Source organism: Coenobita brevimanus, chromosome 103 (genome assembly GCF_032717465.1).
Source record: "Coenobita brevimanus isolate Jiangsu-jjx chromosome 103, ASM3271746v2, whole genome shotgun sequence".
Lineage (NCBI taxonomy): Eukaryota > Metazoa > Arthropoda > Malacostraca > Decapoda > Coenobitidae > Coenobita > Coenobita brevimanus.
Window position 1 is genome coordinate 38,450,280 of NC_137056.1, and position 22,561 is coordinate 38,472,840.

At 40.7% G+C, this 22,561-nt stretch overlaps 1 protein-coding gene across 1 annotated transcript in view; it reads right to left on the reverse strand.

Annotated features, from left to right (window-relative positions):
• LOC145415681 (calcium-dependent secretion activator-like) overlaps positions 1 to 9,630 on the reverse strand; it is a 50,025-nt gene extending 40,395 nt beyond the window's left edge. The window contains exons 1-2 of the mRNA XM_080284896.1: positions 9,597 to 9,630; positions 8,312 to 8,500 (exon numbers count right to left, since the gene is read on the reverse strand). Of these exons, the coding sequence (XP_080141022.1) occupies positions 8,312 to 8,500; positions 9,597 to 9,630 (223 nt within the window). The remainder of the gene's footprint in view (positions 1 to 8,311; positions 8,501 to 9,596) is intronic.
• Between the last annotated feature and the right edge of the window lie 12,931 nt (positions 9,631 to 22,561).

Consider the following 22,561-nt stretch of genomic DNA (forward strand, 5'->3'; position numbering starts at 1 on the left):
TCCTTTTATGACAAGAGTTGTCATAATCACCAGTCTTCTTGTGATGCATATGTGATTACACTGATCCCTTGGTTATTGCACATAATTGGCACCAAACATGACACACGATAACAAATGTGTGATAATGAAAGCACAGAACCTATGGGATTTTCCTAACTGGTATCAGGCATCCCAAGTGCAAACCCAAATTTTCCTTTTTATGACAATTTAGACCCATTAGGTACATCCTCGTACATACCGTTATGGTATCAGACACGCAACACAGCCATTGTTAGGTTATTAGAAAGTAATGAAAAGGACACAATAAGGAAGAAACACACACCATAAAGAGACCTGAGATGGGCTTGGGGTAAGAGTTTCTGAGGCTAGGAGGTAGAGAGTTAATAATATCCACCACCTGGGATTAACTCCTTGAGTAGGGCCCAATCTTTGAAGCCTTCAAAGCCATCAGAAACTATAGACACCTGCACCGTTACTGTCAGCAGATGCCAGGTCAGGTGCACGATAATTATGTTTTTTAGCTGAAAAATGTGCAATAACGGCAGGATTGCAGATTTTCATCTTGCAGCTATAATGAAAACTGACATAAACAAGTGGGTGATAACCAAGGGATCACTGTACTTGTCTATATCCATGATTCTTAATATTTTAGCTTATTATTATTATTATTATTATTATTTTATTTTATTTTTTTTTTTTGCTTTGACATGTCTTATTTTTCAGTGATAGTAAGGTTTGCCATTTAATATATTCACTGCATGATCCACCTTTATTCCCATGTGTTTTCTCATCTGTTCTATCATGTGTTCACTCAATGGATGGGCATTTGTGCAGGGTTATTAGTTCATATGGACCCCCTCATGAAAGTGGTACAGGGCAACCTCAAAAATTCAAATTGCTTGTGTCTACAAACCATTTGAACTTTTGAAAAGTTTGAACTTTACATAAAGCATTTATCTGGCTCTCCTTGCCTTAATTCTCAGAGTTCAGATGCTTTTGACATGAGCATTATAGTATGGGCTAACCAGCTTGCTTCAGGCATCTAGTTTCCATTGTTTTTATAACACTGTCATTCATCTTTTACCTGTGTTAACTCAGGGTAATGATAATTATCAGTACAATACTCACTACAACCATTAAGTATTTGTTTTGTATATTTCTCTCTCCTCATCCTCTGTAAGCCCACTTGTTCTAAAACTCTTTTCAGTTGTGTTCATATTTAACACCGATCAAGGGAAAATAATTTTGCTTTTCATTTATTTATTCACAACAAAACTACATGAACAGACTGTACTGTCCACGTCTTTCACCACCGCTTTGCACTGCATAGCAGGCGATCAGCTTTGATGTTTGTTTACAACCTGACTCATGCAATATTGTGCACTGCTCACTCACAGAATGCTTAGCTTGTATTATTTAAGATGTATTTTATGCCACTGCAGAAATACTGGATCTCAAATAGTGATGCAATGCATCTGTGTACATGAGTATGTGTAAAACAAGTGGTAAAAGGTCTATATCTATCTATTGCCAGATGCCTTAATCCCATAAAGGGTGGCCACAAACAAATCACCTCCATGTTGCCCTGTCCCTCGCCATTTCACTGCCCTGCTTCCAGTTCACACCCATCTCTCTCATATACCTCTCCACTCCATCCCTCCATCTCATCCTTGACCTCCCCTTTCCTCTCCCCCCCTCCACCTCACTCATATACCAGAGGTTTGTATTTACTGTGGAGTTATGTGGAAATTTACTCAAATATAGAATGCACAGTGGCTTAACAGTGATACAAATCATCTAGGAGAATATATTAGGAGCCTGCTGCCTACCAACAATCTAAATCACATGGAAAGGAAAAATATGATATTTAAGGCAGCAAACTAGATGAAGAGGGATTATTGGGATATTATAAGTGAGCAGTGTGTGAAGAATGATGAGGGAGGGGTAGTGGTGAACAGTGGGGATATTAAAGATGCATGGAGAAAGCATTATAGCCATTTGTTGAATGAGGAGTTTGAATGGGACAGGGAAGGTTTGGAGCCAGAAGATCCAGTGTTTGGCCCTTGGCCTTTGATTGATGCTGCTACTGTGAGTGAGGCAATTGGCAGGAAGCAGGTGGGGAAGGCAGCAGGTGTGCCTGGGTTGACTGTCAAAATGTTGAAGGCCTCAGGAGATATAGGGGTGCGGTTAGTCACTGACATATATATGATTATATATGAGTGTGTTGTCCCAGATGACTGGCTGAAGAGTGTAACTGTAAATGTGTACAATGGGAAAGGCGATGCCCTGGAAAGAGGAAATTATAGAGATATAAAGCTTCTCGATCAGATAATGAGGGTAACGGAGAGAGTTCTAGAAGGTATGATTAGAGAAAGAGTGAATATTGATGAGATGCAGTTTGGGTTTATGCCAGGTAGGGGGACCACTGATGCCACATTCATTGTTCGACAGCTTCAGGAAAAATATACAGTATTGGGAAGAAATGGGATCTGTATTTTGTTTTTGTTGGTTTGGAAAAGGCCCTTTGACAGAGTTCCTAGAGAGGCAGTGAAGTGGGCAATGAGAAAGCTTGGCTTGGAGGAGTGGCTGGTTAGGGTGGTTATGGCTATGTATGTGGGTGCTCCCACCCAGGTAAAAATGAATAGAGATTTGAGTGATGAGTTTTCCGTGAATGCTGGTGTGCATCAGGGGTCAGTTTTGAGTCCCATGTTGTTTATCATGGTACTTGAAGCCCTCTCATGTGACTTCAGAAATAGAATTCCGTGGGAGATGTTGTAAGCTGATAATTTGGTGTTGACTGAAGAGAATGAAAGGGAGGCAGAGGAAAGATTTAGGAAGTGGAGAGATGGTATGGGGCACAAGGGCTTAAAGGTAAATGCAGATAAAATAAAAGTGATGATATCTGGGGTTGGTGGCAGTACAGTCAAAGAAGAGGGAGAGTGGCCATGTGAAATTTGCCACAAGGCCGTGAGAAGTAATCCCATCTTGTGCAGTGTTTGTGATAAATGGGTGCACAAGAGATGTAATGGTATGAGAGGCAGACTGCGAGATAATGCTGATTTTATGTGTGCGGCATGTCGGGGAGAGCAGGTAGAGATTGTCAAGCGTGAAAGGACTGAACCTGCTGGGGAGTCTTTTGAATGTGTGGAAGAGTTTTGTTATTTGGGAGACATGTTATGTGCTAGAGGTGGGGCTGGAGCTCTGTGGTTAGCTCTGTGGCTAGGGTGAGAAGTGGTTGGAAGAATTTCAGGGAGCTGTTGCCTCTCCTGACACTGAGAGGACTCTCCCTACATGCTAAGGGGTCTTTGTATGCAGCATGTGTTAGGAGTGTGATGCTGTATGGTAGTGAGACCTGGGCAGTAAAGGAAGAGGATATTCGCAGGTTCAAACATACAGAAATGACAATGATTAGGTGGATGTGCAGTGCATCCCTGCATGCTAGGCCTGGGGGGCTGGGTTTACGATGGAAGAGTTGAGAGGTAGGATGGGACTGGAGTGTATCAGTGATGTGATGAGAAGAGGTAAAGTGAGATGGTTTGGGCATGTGGAGAGGATGGGGGATGATTATTGGGTACAGAATGTGAGAAGTGTTAATATTGGGGGTGGGGTTGTGAGGGGTAGACCGAGAAAGACATGGGACGAGGTCATTAAGTGTGACCTCAGGGTTAAGGGACTGAACATGGAGGTTGCAATGGATCATGCAGCATGAAGAGCCGCCATTAGGTGACCAAGGCCGATGACTGCAAGCATGTTGGAGCCTTTAAAAATGAAAATGAAAACGATTTCATTGATTTTGGTAAAGTTCTGTAGTGAAAATTAGGTTTTTGCTGAATTTTTCGAGTTTGGGATTTTTTTTTTCTTTTTTTACTCTCATGTTGACCCCTACACCTAGTTTCATCAACAAACATATTTTACATTGATTTTACTGATTTTGGTAAGGCTCTGTAGCAAATATTAGGTTTTTGCTGAATTTTTCGAGTTAGATTTTTTTTTTTTTTTTTAACTCTCACGCTGATCCTTACACCTACTTTCATCAACAGAAACATATCTTACACTGATTTCATTTATTTTGGTAAGAATCTCTAGGGAAAATTAGGTTTCTGCCAATTTTTACATTTTCTCTCTTACCACCAAGGGGGAATTTTTATAATCTTTGATGGGCAGTTTTGTGGTAACCATTATGCCTAGGGGACTGAGACTGATATTTTCAGGTGTGTAAATTCAAGCTCTTCATATCTGTAAGAAAAAAATTTACCTTGGTAAATGCTGAACAACTGACCCTGAACTGCAGCTGGGGTGGAACAGTTTCAGAAAAATGCTGTCATTATGAGTTAAAACCAAACACCAAGCTGTTTGGTAATTTCCCATGCATCATGGCTTTTACTGAACAAAGATTGTTAAATATAGACCACTATTCAGCTGTGCAGTCATACACAATAACATACAGCTAGGTCTAAATGTCTCTTTTCCTAATAAATGCTCTATTTAAGGCTCCTCTCACGAGGTTGGTCATCCAGAGACTGATGCAGCATTCTGTGGGATACAGAGGAACACGGGTGTGTGTAAGGACACCATGGTGGTCGGTTTCCTGCACATCCATTCTTTTAATGAATAAATTTTGTTATATGAACATAACGTTCAGCCAACTCATGGTGGTCGTTAAAACCGAAATTCGTTAAAAGAGGGTTTGGTATATCAAGGGTTTACTGTATGTGCAAAGAGAGTTATTTACCCTAGTTTCAGTCTGCACAGAACATCTGACTACTTTCACGTTTTCATGTCGTACAGGGTTGTGTTTCCATCACCACAATGATCTCATAATACATGCACACACTACGTGCTTGTGGCTGGATTGTCATGTTGCATACTTTTTTTTCTTTTTTTTTTACAGCACTGCATCAATCAGCCACAGTTGTGGTGAAATCTGAATATGTTTAAACTGAATCAAAGAATAACCACAAGGAGGAAAGGAAGCTTTTATTTTGGGTGACCAGACACTTTACAGTAAAGTCATCAGTACCAGATAAGTGCAGCTGTCAATTACGGATGCTAAAGTATGAGTCAATTGTAAGCTAATTTGGGGAAATAAAAATAAAAGATTTCCTAAATTACTGAATTCAAACTTAAGACATTTCCAAACTTTAGATGTTCACATTTTTGTGGTTGCACTGTATTCAAACTTTCTGGGAATTGCATTCCAACAAGCCTTGTACTGTAAACTGCTGGATTTTAACATAAAACCCTCTTCTGCAAGCCTTAGGAATATAAAGCATTTAAATGACTCTCCCACACAATACATCTTTTCCTTTGCACCTTCAAGCTATCTCATGTACTCATACTGACCCATGTAACTGAATATTCTAGACGACAACAACAGCAGACAATCAACAAATGTCAGGATACTAAACAATGTCCAAGGCTGTATGACCACACTTGGTGACCAAGAAAGGTTGCATGGTGTAGGTGCCCTTGTTTACCTCAGTTAACTGATATTACACTACATTCCTGAATATCTGTCATAATTCAACGAAAGCCATGTCAGATAATGCAGTACTATCCCCCTAGTCCTTACAAATACTCTAGGCTATACTGCACTGTACAATTGTTCAAACACTCAAAAAAAAAGTTTCCCTGTCAATGTAAAGCTGTAAAAGATTTTACTGACTATTTCTGAGTGGTTTGGGGTTTGCTACTGGTTAATGAAGCAAAAAACAGGTAATATATTACTTTTGCCAGATTGTAGCTTCATCACAACGAAGTTTGGTTTATGCAATGTCAGATAATTAGGAGTTTACTGTACTTTTCTCTTCCAAGCAGAATACTGTACAGCAACTGATGCCAAGGAAATGACTCAGCATGAGTACTGGCTATAATGGCAGCACATTTCAAGAGCTTACGAAGAGAGAATACAGTATTTTCATTTTCGAGGAAATGATTACAACAGGCATGCAGAAGCAGAGGACATGGATAGGGCAGAGTGGCATTAGACTCATCTTGTGTGGAATCACAAGCAAATATTTTAGCAGAATTTAGCTTTATCAGAAGAGACAGCTGCAGTCAACCTGATGATAATGGGTGGAAGGGGAGGGGACAAAAAGAAAAAGAAGTCATATCACAGGAGAATCTTTTGTTGAGATAACTTGAAGGAATGGAAAGTATGCAATTTGGAAAGGCCACTGCACATACACCTACAATATATGAAGTTACACTCACAAAGATCAAAAACAGATTTATTGTGATTCATGTCAGAAACATACCATCGAGGGCATGAAATCTATTCTTTTAACTTCTTTGTGATGGGTGTTGTGGATACTGACTTCATTATATGGGGCTGAAACATGGAATATGGGTGTAGCAGAGAGGAACAGTTTGAATGTAATGGAGATGAGGTGTCTGAGGAGTACGTGTGGAGTGATGTATATGGATCGAGTGAGAAATGATAAAGTGCAAAGGAGAACTGGCGTCGTGTGGGAGATGGCTGATCGAGTTGAACAGAGAGTGTTGCGATGGTTTGGGCATATGGAGAGAATGGATGATGAGTGACTGGTGAAAAAGATAACCGGATCGGATGTGAGAGGTGTAAAGCTGAGAGGAAGATCACGAACAGGATGGATGGACAGTATGAAAAGAGAGTTAGATGTGAGAGGGATCTGTTGAGCAAGGAAGAGTGGCTGCGCATAACAGAAATGACTGGAGAGAAATTGTGAATAAAATGATGACACAGCCCTGAGGGTATATTCTCCTGCGTTTGGTCTGCTCAGCTGATCGGGCCAGGGGATGGGTCCATTATGATGTGGCAGGGGTACACCAGCTCTGCTGTCGGGCCCTGCTGCAGATGTCATTGATTGCACTGCGCAGTTGATCCTTGTGCGGTGTGGTGCGGTAAGGATCTGTCCCTTGTCCCATTGGGGCTAAGACGTGAATGAATGTGTTTGTGTGGATGAGTAAATTGAGAATGTGTCATCCTGTTTCAGCTACCTTCCTTTCTTTGGGGGAAGCAGCCTAGGTAAACAGATAGATAGATAGTGATGGGAGATGATTAACAAAGTTACATGGACAAAATGGATATTAGACTAATGCAATGAGCTGTATATCTCCAATGAATGCATGGTCTCTGGAGTATTCTTGCTTCCTCGTGAAGGTACTTGTTCTGACAGTCTTTGTGCATCCATTTTTCTTTTAGCTTAGTTTTAGTAAATGAATTTCATTATGCATATATTTAATTATCTATGCACCCAATTCTACTTCTGAAAGGCTAGTTTCAATACTAGTCACTCAAATCATAGTCATCATCACCATCATCATCATGCAGATCTCCTTTCCCACCCCAGGGCAGGGTGAGGAGTAGCAATGTCCAGACAGCCCAAATTTGTCCAGTCCAATGGGCCATGCTTCCATTCACTGATCATTCAAGCCCCCGAATCCTGGCTCTATTGGATACACCAAAAACATTCACCACGTCCTGTAGCTTCACATTAATGTATCCAATTGAGTCAATCCAGACGCTGCCACGTTAAAAAGGGGTGCCAAATTCATAGTCAACCCTAGTATTTTGCATGGGTTTGGTTACATGGACACCTGCAAGAGATGAATTTCCACAAAGCTGCGTAACCCCCCCCCCCATCTAATCCCTACTGGTTTGCAAACTACTGCAGAGCAGTAATATAACCATGCAAAGGCCTAAAAACCCTCTTCAGTGCCTCTCAGCACCTTCACATGCCAGAAACTACCTGACAGATTACAGTTACTTAGACTAAAGGTTTAGTTACAGATACATGTCATGAAGTTGAGCCAAATTCACTGGGCCAAACTCACCATGGGATGTGAACAGTGTTGGTATCTTGGAACTGCCTCTCATGAACATATAATGCTACGTGATACTTTATTTATTTATTTATTTATTTTATTTTTTTGCATAAAACTTTGCAAATTGTTCCTTACAACCAATGGAATGCAGAAGGTTCCTGATTCTCATTATTCTGGTGACTTTCTATACACTTACCTAACCTTAAAGTGAATGGAGCATAGTCATCTTTCTGGATGTTTCTCAGTCAATACAGGTGAATGCCAAACCCCACAAAATAATCCCACCTTAATAAGGTACTGGAGTTACTGTCCGGTAAATTCTGTGGTGCACCCCATGAAAAAACAAAACCAGCAATAGCAACTCTGTGAGAAATGAGGGGTGCCTAAGCACTTAATCATTTACTTTGTAATCCATCCATCCATCATAATAATAACATTTGAAAATGAATGAATATGGAAATTTATAGCTTCATTTAACATTCAAAATATAACTTCAAAATCTTACCTCCCTGAATCTTTGATAGTGTAGAATTCTTTCCCTGTGGCATTACTGGTGGTGTGGGTTTGTGTGCTTGCCCCGTGGCTCGATAGAGTGCGGTGACCCATTGATGCGACTCGTTCTCATCCTCTGTGGCAAACTGTATTGATTCTCCTTCCTTCACTGCATTGAAGAAGAACCGCCCTCCCTCCAGGTCTGAATATGATGGATGGATGGAATACGAATTAATCTCTCAAATATTCGGTGCCTAATCAAAGAGATAATCCTAAATGGCTGCATCAAATATGGGTATCATCACTCACCAAACCTCTCTCCTGCCTATTCAAACCACTCATCCTTGTGTATTTTTCTTTACCCTTCTACTTATCATGATTTTGTTTTTCTAACTTCCGAGCACTGTCTTTAAGGGAGGTAGCACTACTCAGTATCACTTTGGAATTGTGACTTTCTGAAAGAAACCATTCTTCTTGCTAGATTAGATTTTGTAATGCCTTTTCCACAGTGATGAAGGTACAAATGTACAAATATGAAAATCAAATACAGCGTACAATTGAAAAAACAAAAAAATGATGAATACTATACATAAAGCTGTATTTCATGTTATGTCCCCACAATACTGTACAGTACATATGTCAGATAAGGACAAATAGATCTGTAATGTATTGAATTTGTTTCAGTTAAACTAAGAATTCACTACCATTTGACAGGAAGTATTAGTTCTGAAGGCTGCTCTTGCAGAAACAAGTGTATTACAATGCAATACAAAGTCCCCTACAAGATGATAACCATACATATGTACTGTATATACAATGTGGGTATGACAGCACCCAACCTTGTTTGAGTCCCAGGTGTGACCTTGACCTTGGGAGCACAGTAAAACCTCGATATAACGAACTTCAATAGACCGGAATTTGCTTTTATCGGACTCGAGGAGCTACTGGACTAAATTCCCATACATTGGAAAAAGTCCGATAAAGCCAGAAACAGTCTGGACTGCCTGACCACCTCAGCTATGTTCACCACAATAAGGTAAATAAAAGATATATTTATCAGTGTACAGTAAAGTATAATTATATACATTATACCATTTGATTAATGTAGTGAAGTTATAACACTGTACAGTACCACAATGGTAGTCAAAGCAGTTTAAAAACAGTTCATGTGATCCGGACTAATGTCTGATATATCAGAAAAAGTCCGGAAGGGGGAAGTCTGGATGTCGCTTTTATCGGAATTTCGCATTTTTCGGAATGGTTTGGGCCCCAATTAGTCCATTATAGTGAGGTCTTACTGTAGATGGCTGGCTGTTGTGTGCGACACACCATCATGGTATGGGGAACAAATGTGTGACGTTGTCAAAATCTGTTCATGCCTGTGGAAGTCAGAGTGGACACAAAATTGCGGACAGACTGTCAGACATACTGCCATACTGACGAAACCATGCAAACCTATAGTCTCCGACCAGTTTGACCAGTAGGGAACTAATAAAATGAAATAAAATAAATTGGCATTTCCTGGTCTGATGGAGCAGTAACCAAACAAACTGGTGAGTGCAATACAGCCAATTTTGTCTTAATTTAAAATAATGTCCCTTTCATATTTGAAAACAAAAGTAAAATTATACAATAAAATTAATATGACATTCTGGAAGATATTAATGAGCAAGAAAAAAACATTAACTCTATAGTACCTGTCCCATACCTTTTTTTTTTTTTTTTTTCAATACACTTCTAAATCTTTTTTATTCATTTCAAACCTCGTAGTCCTGGTGTCCACCACAGCTTTTCATTATTTGCTTTTGTCATATTTAAGAAATACTATTCAAGGTAATATTATAGTGCTGTATTATATACAAATAAGTAAGATACAAAGAAAAATTTTTCTTAGTAACCTTTTTTTTAATTAGTAAATAAATATAACTGTGTGTAACTGTTCATTTATGATATTTATGGCACATTTATTGTGTCAAATTTGCTGCCTAAAATATGTTTTTAAATCACTGATTAACTTATTTGATTTAAATCATGCCAATTCTGCATCACATAGTGGTACAGTACTCTGAAAGCCTGACACCCACCCATCGTTTACTATCTGCAACAGCAGTACAGTAAAACCTCACTAAAATGGACTAATTGGGGCCCAAGTCACTCAAAAAAAAAAAAAAAAAAAAAAAAAAAAAAAAAAAAGGCAAATTTCTGATAATAATGACATCTGGACTTCCTCCTGCTAACCCAGACTTTTTCCGATTTATCAGACATTAGTCCGGATCGCACCAAAGGTTTTTAAACTGTTTTCACTACCACTGCAGTACTGTACTGTATTATACACTCAATACAATACTCAAATGGTATAATATATATATAATAAAACTGTACTGGACTGTTCACTGATAAACATATCTTTTATTGACCTAATAGTGGTTTTATTTACCTTATTGCGGTGAACGCACCTGAAGTGATCAGGCAGTCTGAACTGCTTCTGGCTTTATCAGACTTTTTTCGATATATGAGAATTTAGTCCAGTAGTGCCTCGGTTCTGATAACGAATTATGGTCTATTGAAGTCTGTTATATCAAGGTTTTAGTGTACTATAAAAAGCCATCATGAAATTCACCACATGAATAATGTACGATAGGGTGGTTTTAGACATTTTTTGTAATTTCAGCAGCAATCTTCAAAAGAAGGCTAAAGGAGATTCGCTGTTAAAACTGATGGGCTGCAAAATGTGCAGTACTATAAATTCAGGACAAATTTACTTCCTCACAATTAACTGCACACTCTCAGCTCAATCTGATAGTCATATACTTCCCAAAGATATTTCCAGTCTTTCTCTTACTTTTGTACTGACATTTGGCAACTTGTGAAAATGTTTTCTCCATCTCATACATACTGCTGCTTCGTTATGTTCTTCAACCATACTTCCACTGCCTTTATCTCCTTTATAATCTACTGTATTCCCTTAACCTTTACTTTTCCACTTCCTTCCAGAATATGCTGGTACCCTATTCTTTTTTCTCCACATATGTTACTCTTCCTTATCCATCTTAGCCTTGGTCTCTCTCTCTCTCTCTCTCTCCAATCCTTACCTTCTTTCATCACTCATATACTTTTACAGTCCTTACCTTCTTTCATCACTCATATACTTTTACTTTCTTTCATCAGTGTCATATACCCTTACCTTCTTTCATCACTGTCATATACTATTACCTTTTGCTCTCACTTGACCAGCTCTTCCTTGATTCTCTTTGCAATCACTGTTTCTTTCTTTATTTCATTCCATCGTGCTCTATCTGGAGGGAGTGTGCTCCAAAAGGGATGAGATGAAGGCAACCAACATATGCACTGTGCATATGGGTTTCATTTACATGGACACTAAAGTGAGTGAGGAAGCTTATTCCGAAGGTATTTCAAGGTCCTGGCTGATGTTGAGCAACATCAGTGCAATTTTATTTTTGACTAAAGTGATTAAGAGAAAAAGGAGGGTTAATCTAGTCATGCTATGGATATATATAGCTTTCCAGTCATTAAATTCTAGGAGAAAATAAAATTATAAATTATGTAAAATACAGATGGTCAAAATTCTACTCACCCATTCCAACCATTAGTTGAGCTGTGAAATACAAAGATATATTAACAGACAGCAGATACTGAAAACTTATATTAAGTAACACTTCTACATAACAAATACCACTAGACATCAGTGTTATACATGATTACATTTACTGTCTCTCCTCCTCTTTTACATTTATGAATTTTGGTCAAGTAACAATAGCCATAGACTCTGGTTATCAAAACAAGTGAAAAGTAAGTTTTCTTAAAGACAAACCTATAAAGGCAGAGTAAACCCTCAACATACCCAGCTCATGTACCTGTATTACCTAAGCTCCCTGCATAAGCAGAAGTTGCATGAGCAGGACCTTTGGACCCATTATAATAAAGTTAACATGTAGCCCATCCATAACTTTCCCACTAAAAAACAAATATGACCCTAACTTGCTTAGTGATATGCTTTTTAACCCTTTAACCACGGATGTCATCCCAGAATGACATTGCAAAAACTGGACCAAACCGCGGGTGTCATTCTTGAATGTTTGTGAACATTTTTAATACCCCGCGTTTTTTCCGTGCGCCAATTGTTTCAAGGGAGAGTATCTATTAAGTTCTTTCACTCCAGCCAACCTCTACCTCCCTCCTCCTACCCCCCGGGCCCCCACCTCCCACCCCCCGGGTCCCCCACTCCACCCCTGACCAACACGCATCAGTATCTGTGCAGCTGTGTGAGTGACGACATCGCTGATGTGGCAGTGAAGTGCGGTCAATTACAGTGCCTTTTACCTGCCTCAGTGAACACAGAGTGGGTGTTTATCATATGTGCAGTGTTCATATATGTTTATAGTATTATCATCAGAATGAGGTTGGCATTTGGTAATGGTGTGTGAGTGAAAAATAGTGATTACAACACCGCTGATGTGGCAGTGAAGTGCAGGCAGTTACAGTGCCTTTTACCTGCCTCAGTGAACACAGAGTGGGTGTTTATCGATGTGCAGTGTTCAAATATGTTTATAGTATTATTATCAGAATGAGGTTGGCATTTGGTAATGGTGTGTGAGCGAAAAATAGTGATTACAACACCGCTGATGTGGCAGTGAAGTGCGGGCAATTACGGTGCCTTTTACCTGCCTCAGTGAACAGAGAGTGGGTGTTATTGTATGTGCAGTGTTCATATATGTTTATAGTATTATTATCAGAATGAGGTTGGCATTTGGTAATGGTGTGTGAGCAAAGGTAATGGTGTGTAAGCGAAAAATAGTGATTTTAGATCGCTCACTTCTAACGGCACTGCCCATCCAGTGATAGTCAACGAAATCATGAAACCTACATCACTGCAAAGCCGAAGGTTAGTACTTTCTAATGGTACCTTATTTTTCGCTCTAGATTTATTCTGTGCAGAGTTATAAAAGTTTAATGTTTGTTTACATTTTGGCTGGAACCCCCGCGGGAGAGGCCAGTCGGGGCAAAACAGTGCCTGCGGTTAAAGGGTTAAGGGCTTACCTTACTATACAGAGATAATACAGACATAAGTGAGTAACATAAGAGAGGCTTAAAGAAACAAACATTGGCAGTTACTATCACTATCACAACAACAACTACAGTCACTACTACTGTTACAGCTACCATCACTAGCACTACTATCATGCTACCATTGCTACAACTACCTTTACTACTGCATCTACCATCATTACCACTGCTACACTTACCATGACTACCAATACCTATTCTACAACTAAAATCACTACCACTACTAAAACCAGCAGCACTATCACTGCTGCAAGTACCAACACTATGATTACCACAACTACCATCACACTCACTACTGCCATCAATATGTCTATCATCTTTACTGCTATTCTGTTTACTGTATATCAGTCCTTGTACACAGTAACAGAGGTACATACAAACTGAATGGGGCACATTTGATTTGCCTGCATAACAAGAAAAAGTATATGCAGAAACCACATGAGCAGAGGGTCAACTCTATGCTTAAACTATAAATCGTGGCTTAGAGAAATAAACTCATTTTATTGTTTTTTAATGCAAGGAAGATGCAACGAAGGGCCAGAAGCCAACAATATTGCTCCCTCTAAGAAAAAAATAAAAACAAGATAACAAGAGAGCTAAATTCAAGATCCATTTGTTTTGATATACTTTTTTCTTTTTTCTTTTTTTTTTTATGCAAGGAAGAAGGAACCAAAGGCAAGGAGCCCACAAACCATTCCTTCAAAAAAAAAAAAAAAAAAAAATACAAAAGAGAGCCAAATTCAAGATATGTTCAGTTTGAGATGCCTAGACACACTGCATTTGAAAGACTGGAGATCATAGGAAGTAGGAAATACAGACAGAGGGAGACAGTTCCAGAGTTGACCTGTTGCATAAATGAAGGACTGGGATTAATGATTATAGAGAGATGGACAGGGAAAGGATGAAAGTTTGCTGCTAGACAGGTGTTACATGCCTGTCATAGAGGTGGAAGGATGCAAGCAGACAGTTCAGAGGAGCAGTGACCACTGATGCAGTGACAGAAAAGAGATGAAGATGCAACAGTGCGACAAAGAGACAGAGGCTGAAGAAAGCCAGTAAGAGGAGGAGAGTTAATGAGATGAAAAGCCTTTGACTCCACCGTATTGAGAAGAGTTGCATGTGGGGAGCCTCCCCAAACATGAGAGTTATACTCTACACAGAGGCAAATAAAACCCATGTATAAAGTCAACAACTGTGCAGGGGTAAAGAAGGTATGGAGTCGGCTTAGCACATCTAACCTCTTGGAAGCAGATTTTACAAGAGATGCAATATGATCTTTTTAAGATAAGTCCAGAGAGAATGAAACCCCAAGTACAGTATGTTCATGGATGATGCAGGATTGAGCTCAATATTATTAAACATTAGTGGGTACTCCTGTGGAAGACTTTGTCGGGTCGATAGGTGTAAGAATTGAGTCCTTGCTGCATCAAAAACAAGATTACTTTTATCCCAGTCAGAGATATGAGCCAAGTCAGACATCAGGTGTGCCATAGCCTCATCCCTTGTTTGTTGAAGTAACTGCTGAGATGGACATTGCAGGAACTGAATGGAAAGGTGAAGGGTGGAATCATCAGCGTATGAGTGGATAAGGATGCATGTACAGCAACTTGAAGTTGTGACAGAAAAGAAATAAAGATGCAACAGTGTGGCAAAGAGACAGAGGTTGAAGGGAGCCAGTAAGAGGAGGAGATATAATGAGACAAAAAGCCTTTGCCTCTACCCTATTGAGAAAGCTGCATGTGAGGCGCCTCCCCACACGAGAGTTGTATTCTACACAGGAGAGAATAAAACCCGTGTATAATGTCAACAACTGTGCAGGGTAAAGAAGGCTTGCAGTCGGCTTAACACACCTAATCTCTTGCAAGCAGATTTTACAAGAGATGTAATATGATCTTTCCAAGATAAGTCTAGAAAGACTGAAACCCCAAGTACAGTATGTTCATGGATGATGCAAGATTGAGCTCAATATTATTAAACATTAGTGGGTACTCCTGTGGAAGATTCTGTCAGGTTGATTGGTGTAAGAACTGAGTCTTTGATGCATTAAAAACAACAAGATTACTTTTACCCCAATCAGAGATATGAGCCAAGTCAGACATTAGGTGTGCCATAGCCTCATCCCTTGTTTGTTGAGGCAACTGCTGAGATGGACGTTGCAGGAACCGAATGGAAAGGAGAAGGGTGGAATCATCAGCGTATGAGTGGATAGGGTTACATGTACAGCTACTTGAAGTAGCGACAGAAAAGAGGCGTCATAGTTTGGTTACATGGTTACCACCCAGCATACTAAATGGTTTCCAAGTGTACAGGAAACCATTTTGCTTGTCACTCTGTGTAGAGTCATCCATAAGCAGAAGGAGGAAAGAAAGAAGGAAAGAAAGAAAGAGGAAAGAAGGAAAGATGGAAGGAAGAGAGGAAAGGGTAGTCACCCGTAAGCAGCATTACATCAAGTGATTGTATGGCAAATGCCCTCACCTACCACTTAGTTATAATAATAATAATATTAATACCATACAGTAATACTATGAGGTCTGTCCATAAAAGAAACAAAACCTTTTAAACAGCACACCAACTATCTGGTGATGCATGATTGCAATGGGAGCTCTGTTCAGCGACAACTTTGAGCTTTAGTCTAACACTAGCCACATCATGCCATATCACTTAGTCACTGAGGTACACGTGCTTGAGCTAATGTGTGCTTAGTGCACTCGGTGAATTTTCTTCATTCTCTTCTATCGTCTAAAATCAGCAACTTTTCAAGGTGGATTTCAACTTGAGGGTGAGTGGGTGGAAGAATGCGAGAGAGGGGGAGCGAAAGGGAAGCCCACCGGGACCAAATCCAGGTAGTAGGGTGACTGGCGGATGACAGTAGTTTTGTGCTTCGCCAAAAAGTCACTGATATGGGGCGATGAGTGAACAGGTGCATTGTCATCTTGCAGCATCCAAGTTTTGTTTGTCCATGCCTCACAACTCTTCCTTCACGCTGCCTCCCTCAAATGCTTCTGGACATCCATGTGAAACTCTTTATTGACTATCTGACCACGTGGAATAAACTCAGAACGAGCAGCACCCTTCCAATCATAATTTTGCAACAAACCTCCTAGTGCACTAAACATGTTCACTAAAGCAGCTGTACCTTGATGACTAGTTAAACATGGCATGATGCATCTAATGTTAGACTAAAGCTCAAAGTCACTGCTACACAAACTCCCTTCATGATCATGCTACATCAGCTAGGTGATGCGCTATGCAAAAAGTTTGGTTTCTTTTTGGACAGACCTTGTGGTAACCAGTAAAGTGCACTTTGTGAATGCAAGACAAGTGAGCAACCGCCATGTTATCACAATTTCCCTCTGATATAAAATTACAGGCAGAATCTCTGATATGTACAGTAATTGCTAAAGTTGATGCCAAAAAACACAGTGTTACGACAAAAAATCTTTAAATCTGATGTCGAAGTTGAGTGCCTTGGACCAGGACGGACCATACGTTGACAGCCAAGGAATGGACAAAGGACATTCTAAGGATGGGAATGTGGAATGTGAGAGGAATGAATGATGAGGTGAAAGACAGAGAGAATGTTCAGGTGCTTGATGATCGAAGAGTGGATGTATGTATTTAGACTGAAACTAAATGGAAAGGTGAAAGGGTCAGAAAATGGGAGCATGGTTTAGGAATATGTGAGGGAGTTAATGAGAATAAGAGGGCAAGAGAGGGAGTACATCTGATGATAAGCAAGAAGTGGAAGGAGAACATAAGAGTATGAAACAGTGGGTAAAAGGATTGTATGGGTGAGGATGAAAGTAGGTATACAAGCTTGGGCAACTGTACATGCAGATGTGCCAACAGAGGACCGAGTAGCAAGAGTTAAAGATGAGTTTTGGGCGAGTGTAGAAGCATGTATGGATAAGTTCAAGAGAACCAAGAGAGTGTTTTTGATTGGAGACATGAATGGCAAAGTTGAGAATGTACAAGTGGACGGAGTGGTTGGTCAGTGCGGTGTGCCAGCTGAGGTAGATGGGAATGGTGGAGCTTTGGTGGACATCTGTGCCAGTGAGGGGTTGGTAATAGCCGACATGTTCCAGCATAAGATGATCCACAGGTATACATGGAGAGTCATGAGGAGGATGGAAATTGAATTTGTTGAACGAAAGGCAATGATAGATTACGTATGTGTGGATGAGCGAATGAGAAGGCAAGTGTTGGATGCAGGAGTGTGGAGAGGGTGGGGGAATGGAATCTCAGAACATCACTTAGTGATGCCCATGGTAAGGCTGCAAAGAAAATGGTTGAAGAGACAAAAGGGAAGACAGGAGGAAACAACTCCTGTGAAAAGAGTGGAGAAATTGCAAGAGAGTGAGAAAATGGCAGAGTATATGAGCACAGTGGAAGAAAGATTGGGAAGGTATGAGTTAGAGCAGATGGAAGGGATGGAAGAAGTATGCAAGATATTCACGGAAGAGGATAGGAGTAGCATGCAAGGTGGTTTGTGGAGTAAGAAGGAGATGCAGGGGTGTGCAAGGGACACCATGGTGGAATGATGAGGTGAAACGAGCTGTGGAACAATAGAAGAAGGCATATAATGACTGGCTAGTGAGAACAGGTAGGGGAGAAGGTGAGAGAGAGTGAAGAGAGAGGTACAGGATATGTGAACAGGAGAAGGGAGGTGAAGAGACTGGTGAAGGAGAGTAAGAAGAGAGTGGATAAAGAGTTTGGGAGGAATTTGAGTGTGAAATGGAGGGAGAGTAAGAAACTGTTTTGGAAAGAGGTAAAGAAAGTAAGACGGTGTGAAAGGGGAAATAAAAGGGGAGTGAAAGATGGGAATAATAGTGTTACTTCCATGTCCCACACTGCCACAGGCTCCAACAGCAGTAGTACAGTATAGGAAGGCCGTTGCCCAGTGAGTTGTTCTTCCTACGGTCAGCCTATAGGTGTACAGCACACAAGATCAGCTGAGGCAGAAATAAACACTGGCTTCTTAAAGTTCACTATCTTTTTTTTCCAAATAACTACACTTATTGCTTTCCAACTTCACTTCACTGTTTTCACATGCATTGGAGCAATACAAACTTTACTAACTGCTATTACACTTAATGCTTGACAACACTTCACAGTTATTACACTTAATGCTTAACACTTCACTATTTTCACAAGTTCTGATGATATACAAACTTCAATAAACACTTCGCTGTTTTCACAGGTAAAGAAAATACAAACTGGCACTACACTACACTCAAACTGAACTGAAAACTCACTGAATCTGTTCTAGTTTCTTATCCATCCTTATATAAGCTTGCATTATTCGAGAATGATCTACAATCTACGAGAACAACAGTTCTGGTGTATTCCAGAGAAAGAGAGCACACTTACCAACTCGGAGACAAATAAAACATGCAAGAGTTTTCTTACATTACATCTATCTATCTATCTATCTATAGCCAGACGCCCTAATCCAGCAAAGGGTGGCCGCAGACAAAACGCCTCCAAGTCACTCTGTCACCCACCATTTGACTACCCTCCCCCCAACTCACCCCCCCCCTCCCTCATATACCTCTCAACTCCATTCCTCCACCTCATCCTCGGTCTACCCCTCCCTCTCCCTCCCTCCACCTCACCTACATACACCCTCTTAGTCAGTCTTTCATTCTCCATTCTCTCCACATGTCCAAACCACCTCAGTGTATTTCTCCTAATCTTCTCAACCACATCCACATCTACCCCACAGCGTTCCTTCACTTCTTCATTCGTAAGCCTGTCCCTCCACGTCACTCCACATGCTCCTCTCAAGTAACTCACTTCCACTGCTCTCACTCTTGACTTGTTCCCCTCTTGCAAGATCCACACCTCGCTTCCATACGTCAGGGTAGGGATCACAATACCATCATGCAGTGACTTCTTAACTTCCATACTCACCTCCCTATTTCTCATCACTGCTTTCAGTGTACCAACATCCTTCCCTGCTGTACCCTCTCACGTACTTCATCCCCCCAAGTTCCATTCTTACTCATCACACTACCCAAGTACTTGAATGCACTCACATTCTCCATAACCTCACCATCCAACCTCACTGCACACTGTGACTTCATTCCTCTCAAACACCATAACTTTACTTCTGTTTACATTAACTTTCAGCTTCCTCCTCCTACACACTGTCCCAAATTCATTCACCAAACCTTGCAACTCCCATTCATCTTCACTCAACAATACTGTATCATCAGCAAATAGCAACACCGGAAGCTTCCAAATCTCACCCTCATTCATTAGGGCCAGCCACACATCCACTGCCCTACCTTGCACCTCCTTTACAACCCCATCCATATATATATTAAACAGCCATGGAGACATCACACACCCCTGTTTCAGTCCCACACTGAGATCAAAGAACTCACTCAGCTCACCATCCACTCGCACCGTAGCCCTAGCTCCCTCGTACGTACTCTTCACAGCACTCAACAATTTCCCCTCCACTCCATATATTCTTAATACCTTCCACATACCTTGCCTATCTATTCTGTCATAAGCTTTCTCCAAGTCCATGAAGGCAGCATACACTTTCCTTCCCTTCTCTAGATACTTCTCCACTAAACATCTTAGAACAAATATCTGATCTACACACCTTTTTCCCTTCCTAAATCCCCCTTGTTCTTCTCCAACTAGCTCCTCTGTCATATGCCTAACCCTATCAATGAGTATTCTACCATATATTTTACAAGTCACACTAAGAAGGCAAATACCCCTATGGTTACCACATACTTCTCTTTCCCCTTTTCCTTTGTACAGAGGAACAATTATACCTGATTTCCAGCATTACATAATGCTGTAAATTATTTACCATACAAACTTAATTTCAATTACATAATTTAACAATCACATAAATAAAACATCATAAAGAAAAAAGGGCACAAAAATTAATGTAAAACTTATGAAATAACTACGTTCACGAAAAGCAAGCAAACTGGCAACTCTGACTCGTACCAAAACCTACGGAACAAGAAATGTCGAGAAACATCTTGGCTACCTAACTGGCAAATCTTGCTTCCTAACAACAGATTGTTGGTGGAGAAGAGAGGCAAAATGAGGAGATGGAAGGAGCACTTTGAGGATTTGTTGAATGGAGAGAGTGAGAGTATAAGCAGTCAAGGAATGGATGGGAGAAGAAGAGATGATGAGAGGAGGGAGGAAGAGATCACTAGGGCAGAAGCAGTTGAAGCAATGAAGAAGATCAAGATGGGAAAGGCCCCAGGAACTGATGGAGTGTGTGGTGAATTTTTTTTTTTTTATGTGAGGAAGAAGGAACCAAAGGCTGAGCCTGCATGAACACTCCTTCCAAGAAAAAACAAAAACAATACAAAAGAGAACCAAATTCAAAATCCATTCATTTCGAGATGCCTGGACACACTGCATTTGAAAGACTGGAGATCATAGGAAGTAGGAATACTGACAGAGGGAGATGATTCCAGAGTCAATCTGTTGCATAAGTGAAGGACTGGGAGTAATGGTTAACTCTTGCATTAGAAAGTTGGACAGAAAAGGGATGAGAGTTTGTTGCTAGACGGGTGCTATGTGCCCGCCGTAGAGGTGGAGGGATGCAACAGACAGTTTAGAGGAGCAGTGACCATTGAAGTAGCAATAGAAAAGAGAGTTTAGATGCAACAGTGTGGCAAAGAGACAAAGGTTGAAGGGAGCCAGTAAGAGGAGAGTTGATGACACGAATAGCCTTTGACTTCACCCTATTGAGAAGAGCTGTATGTGGGGAGCCTCCCCACACGATAGTTGTACTCTAAACAAGGGCGAATAAAATCTGTGTATAAAGTCAACAACTATGCAGAGGTAACGAAGGCACGGAGTCGGCTTACCACACCTAATCTCTTGGAGGCAGATTTTACAAGAGATGCAACATGATCTTTCCAAGATAAGTCCCATGTGAATGAAACCCCAAGCATTTTAAAAAATGATGCAGGATTGAGCCAGATATTATTAAACATCAGTGGGTACTCCTGTGGAAGATTCTGATGGGTTGATAGGTGTAAAAACTGAGTCTGATGCATTAAAAACAACAAGATTATTTTTACCCCAGTCAGAGATATGAGCCAAGTCAGACATTAGGTGTGCCATACCCTCATCCCTTGTTTGTTGAAGGAACTGCTGAGATGGACGATGCAGGAACCGGATGGAAAGGTGAAGGATGGAATCGTCAGTGTATGAGTGGAAAGGATTAGATGTACAGCTTAAAAGATCATTGATGAATAAAAGGAAGAGAGTTGATGATAGGACAGAGCCCTGAGGAACACCACTGTTGATAGATCTAGAAGAACGATGGCCGTCTACAACAGCAGCTATAGAACGACCAGAAGGGAAGCTATAGATGAAGGCACAGATAGAAGGATAGACACCGTAAAAGGGCAATTTGGAAATTAAAGATTTATGCCAGACTCAATTGAAAGTCTTTGACGTGTCAAGTGGAATGGCAAAGCCTTTGTCAAAGTCTCGAAAGGAGGATGACCAGGAGTCCGAAAGATAGGTGAGAAGATCGGTGGAGCGTCCCTGATGTAACCCATACTGACAATCAGAAAGAAGGTTGTGATAGGAAAGATGCTGTAAAATTTTTCTGTTAAGAATAGACTCGAAAACTTTTGAGACACAGGATGTTAAAGCAATTGGATGATAATTAGAGGGTTGGGAATGGTCACCCTTCTTTGGGACTGGCTGAATGATAGCAAACTTCCAGAAAGAAGGAAAGGTACAAGTTGAAAGACAAAGGTGAAAGAGTGTACTTAGGCAGGGTGTAAGCACAGAAGAACAGTTCTTGAGGACAACAGGCGGGACTCCATCAGGCCCATATGCCTTGTTAGTACTGAGGCCAGTGATGGCAGAGAATAAATCAGCTGAAGAAATTTTAGAGTCAACCATGAGGAAGTCAGAGGGAGGAAGTGGTGGAGGAACAGCACTGGAATTGTCTAAGGTGGAAATGGAGGAGAAAGTCTGAACAAACAGATCTTTATCAGTAGAGGAAATAGCTACAGCACCATCAGAGTCACAGAGTAGACCGAGGATGAGGTGGAGGGATGGAGTTAAGAGGTATATGAGGGAGGGGGGGGTGAGTTGGGGGGAGGGGAGTCAAATGGTGGGTGACAGAGTGACTTGGAGGCGTTTTGTCTGCGGCCACCCTTTGCGGGAT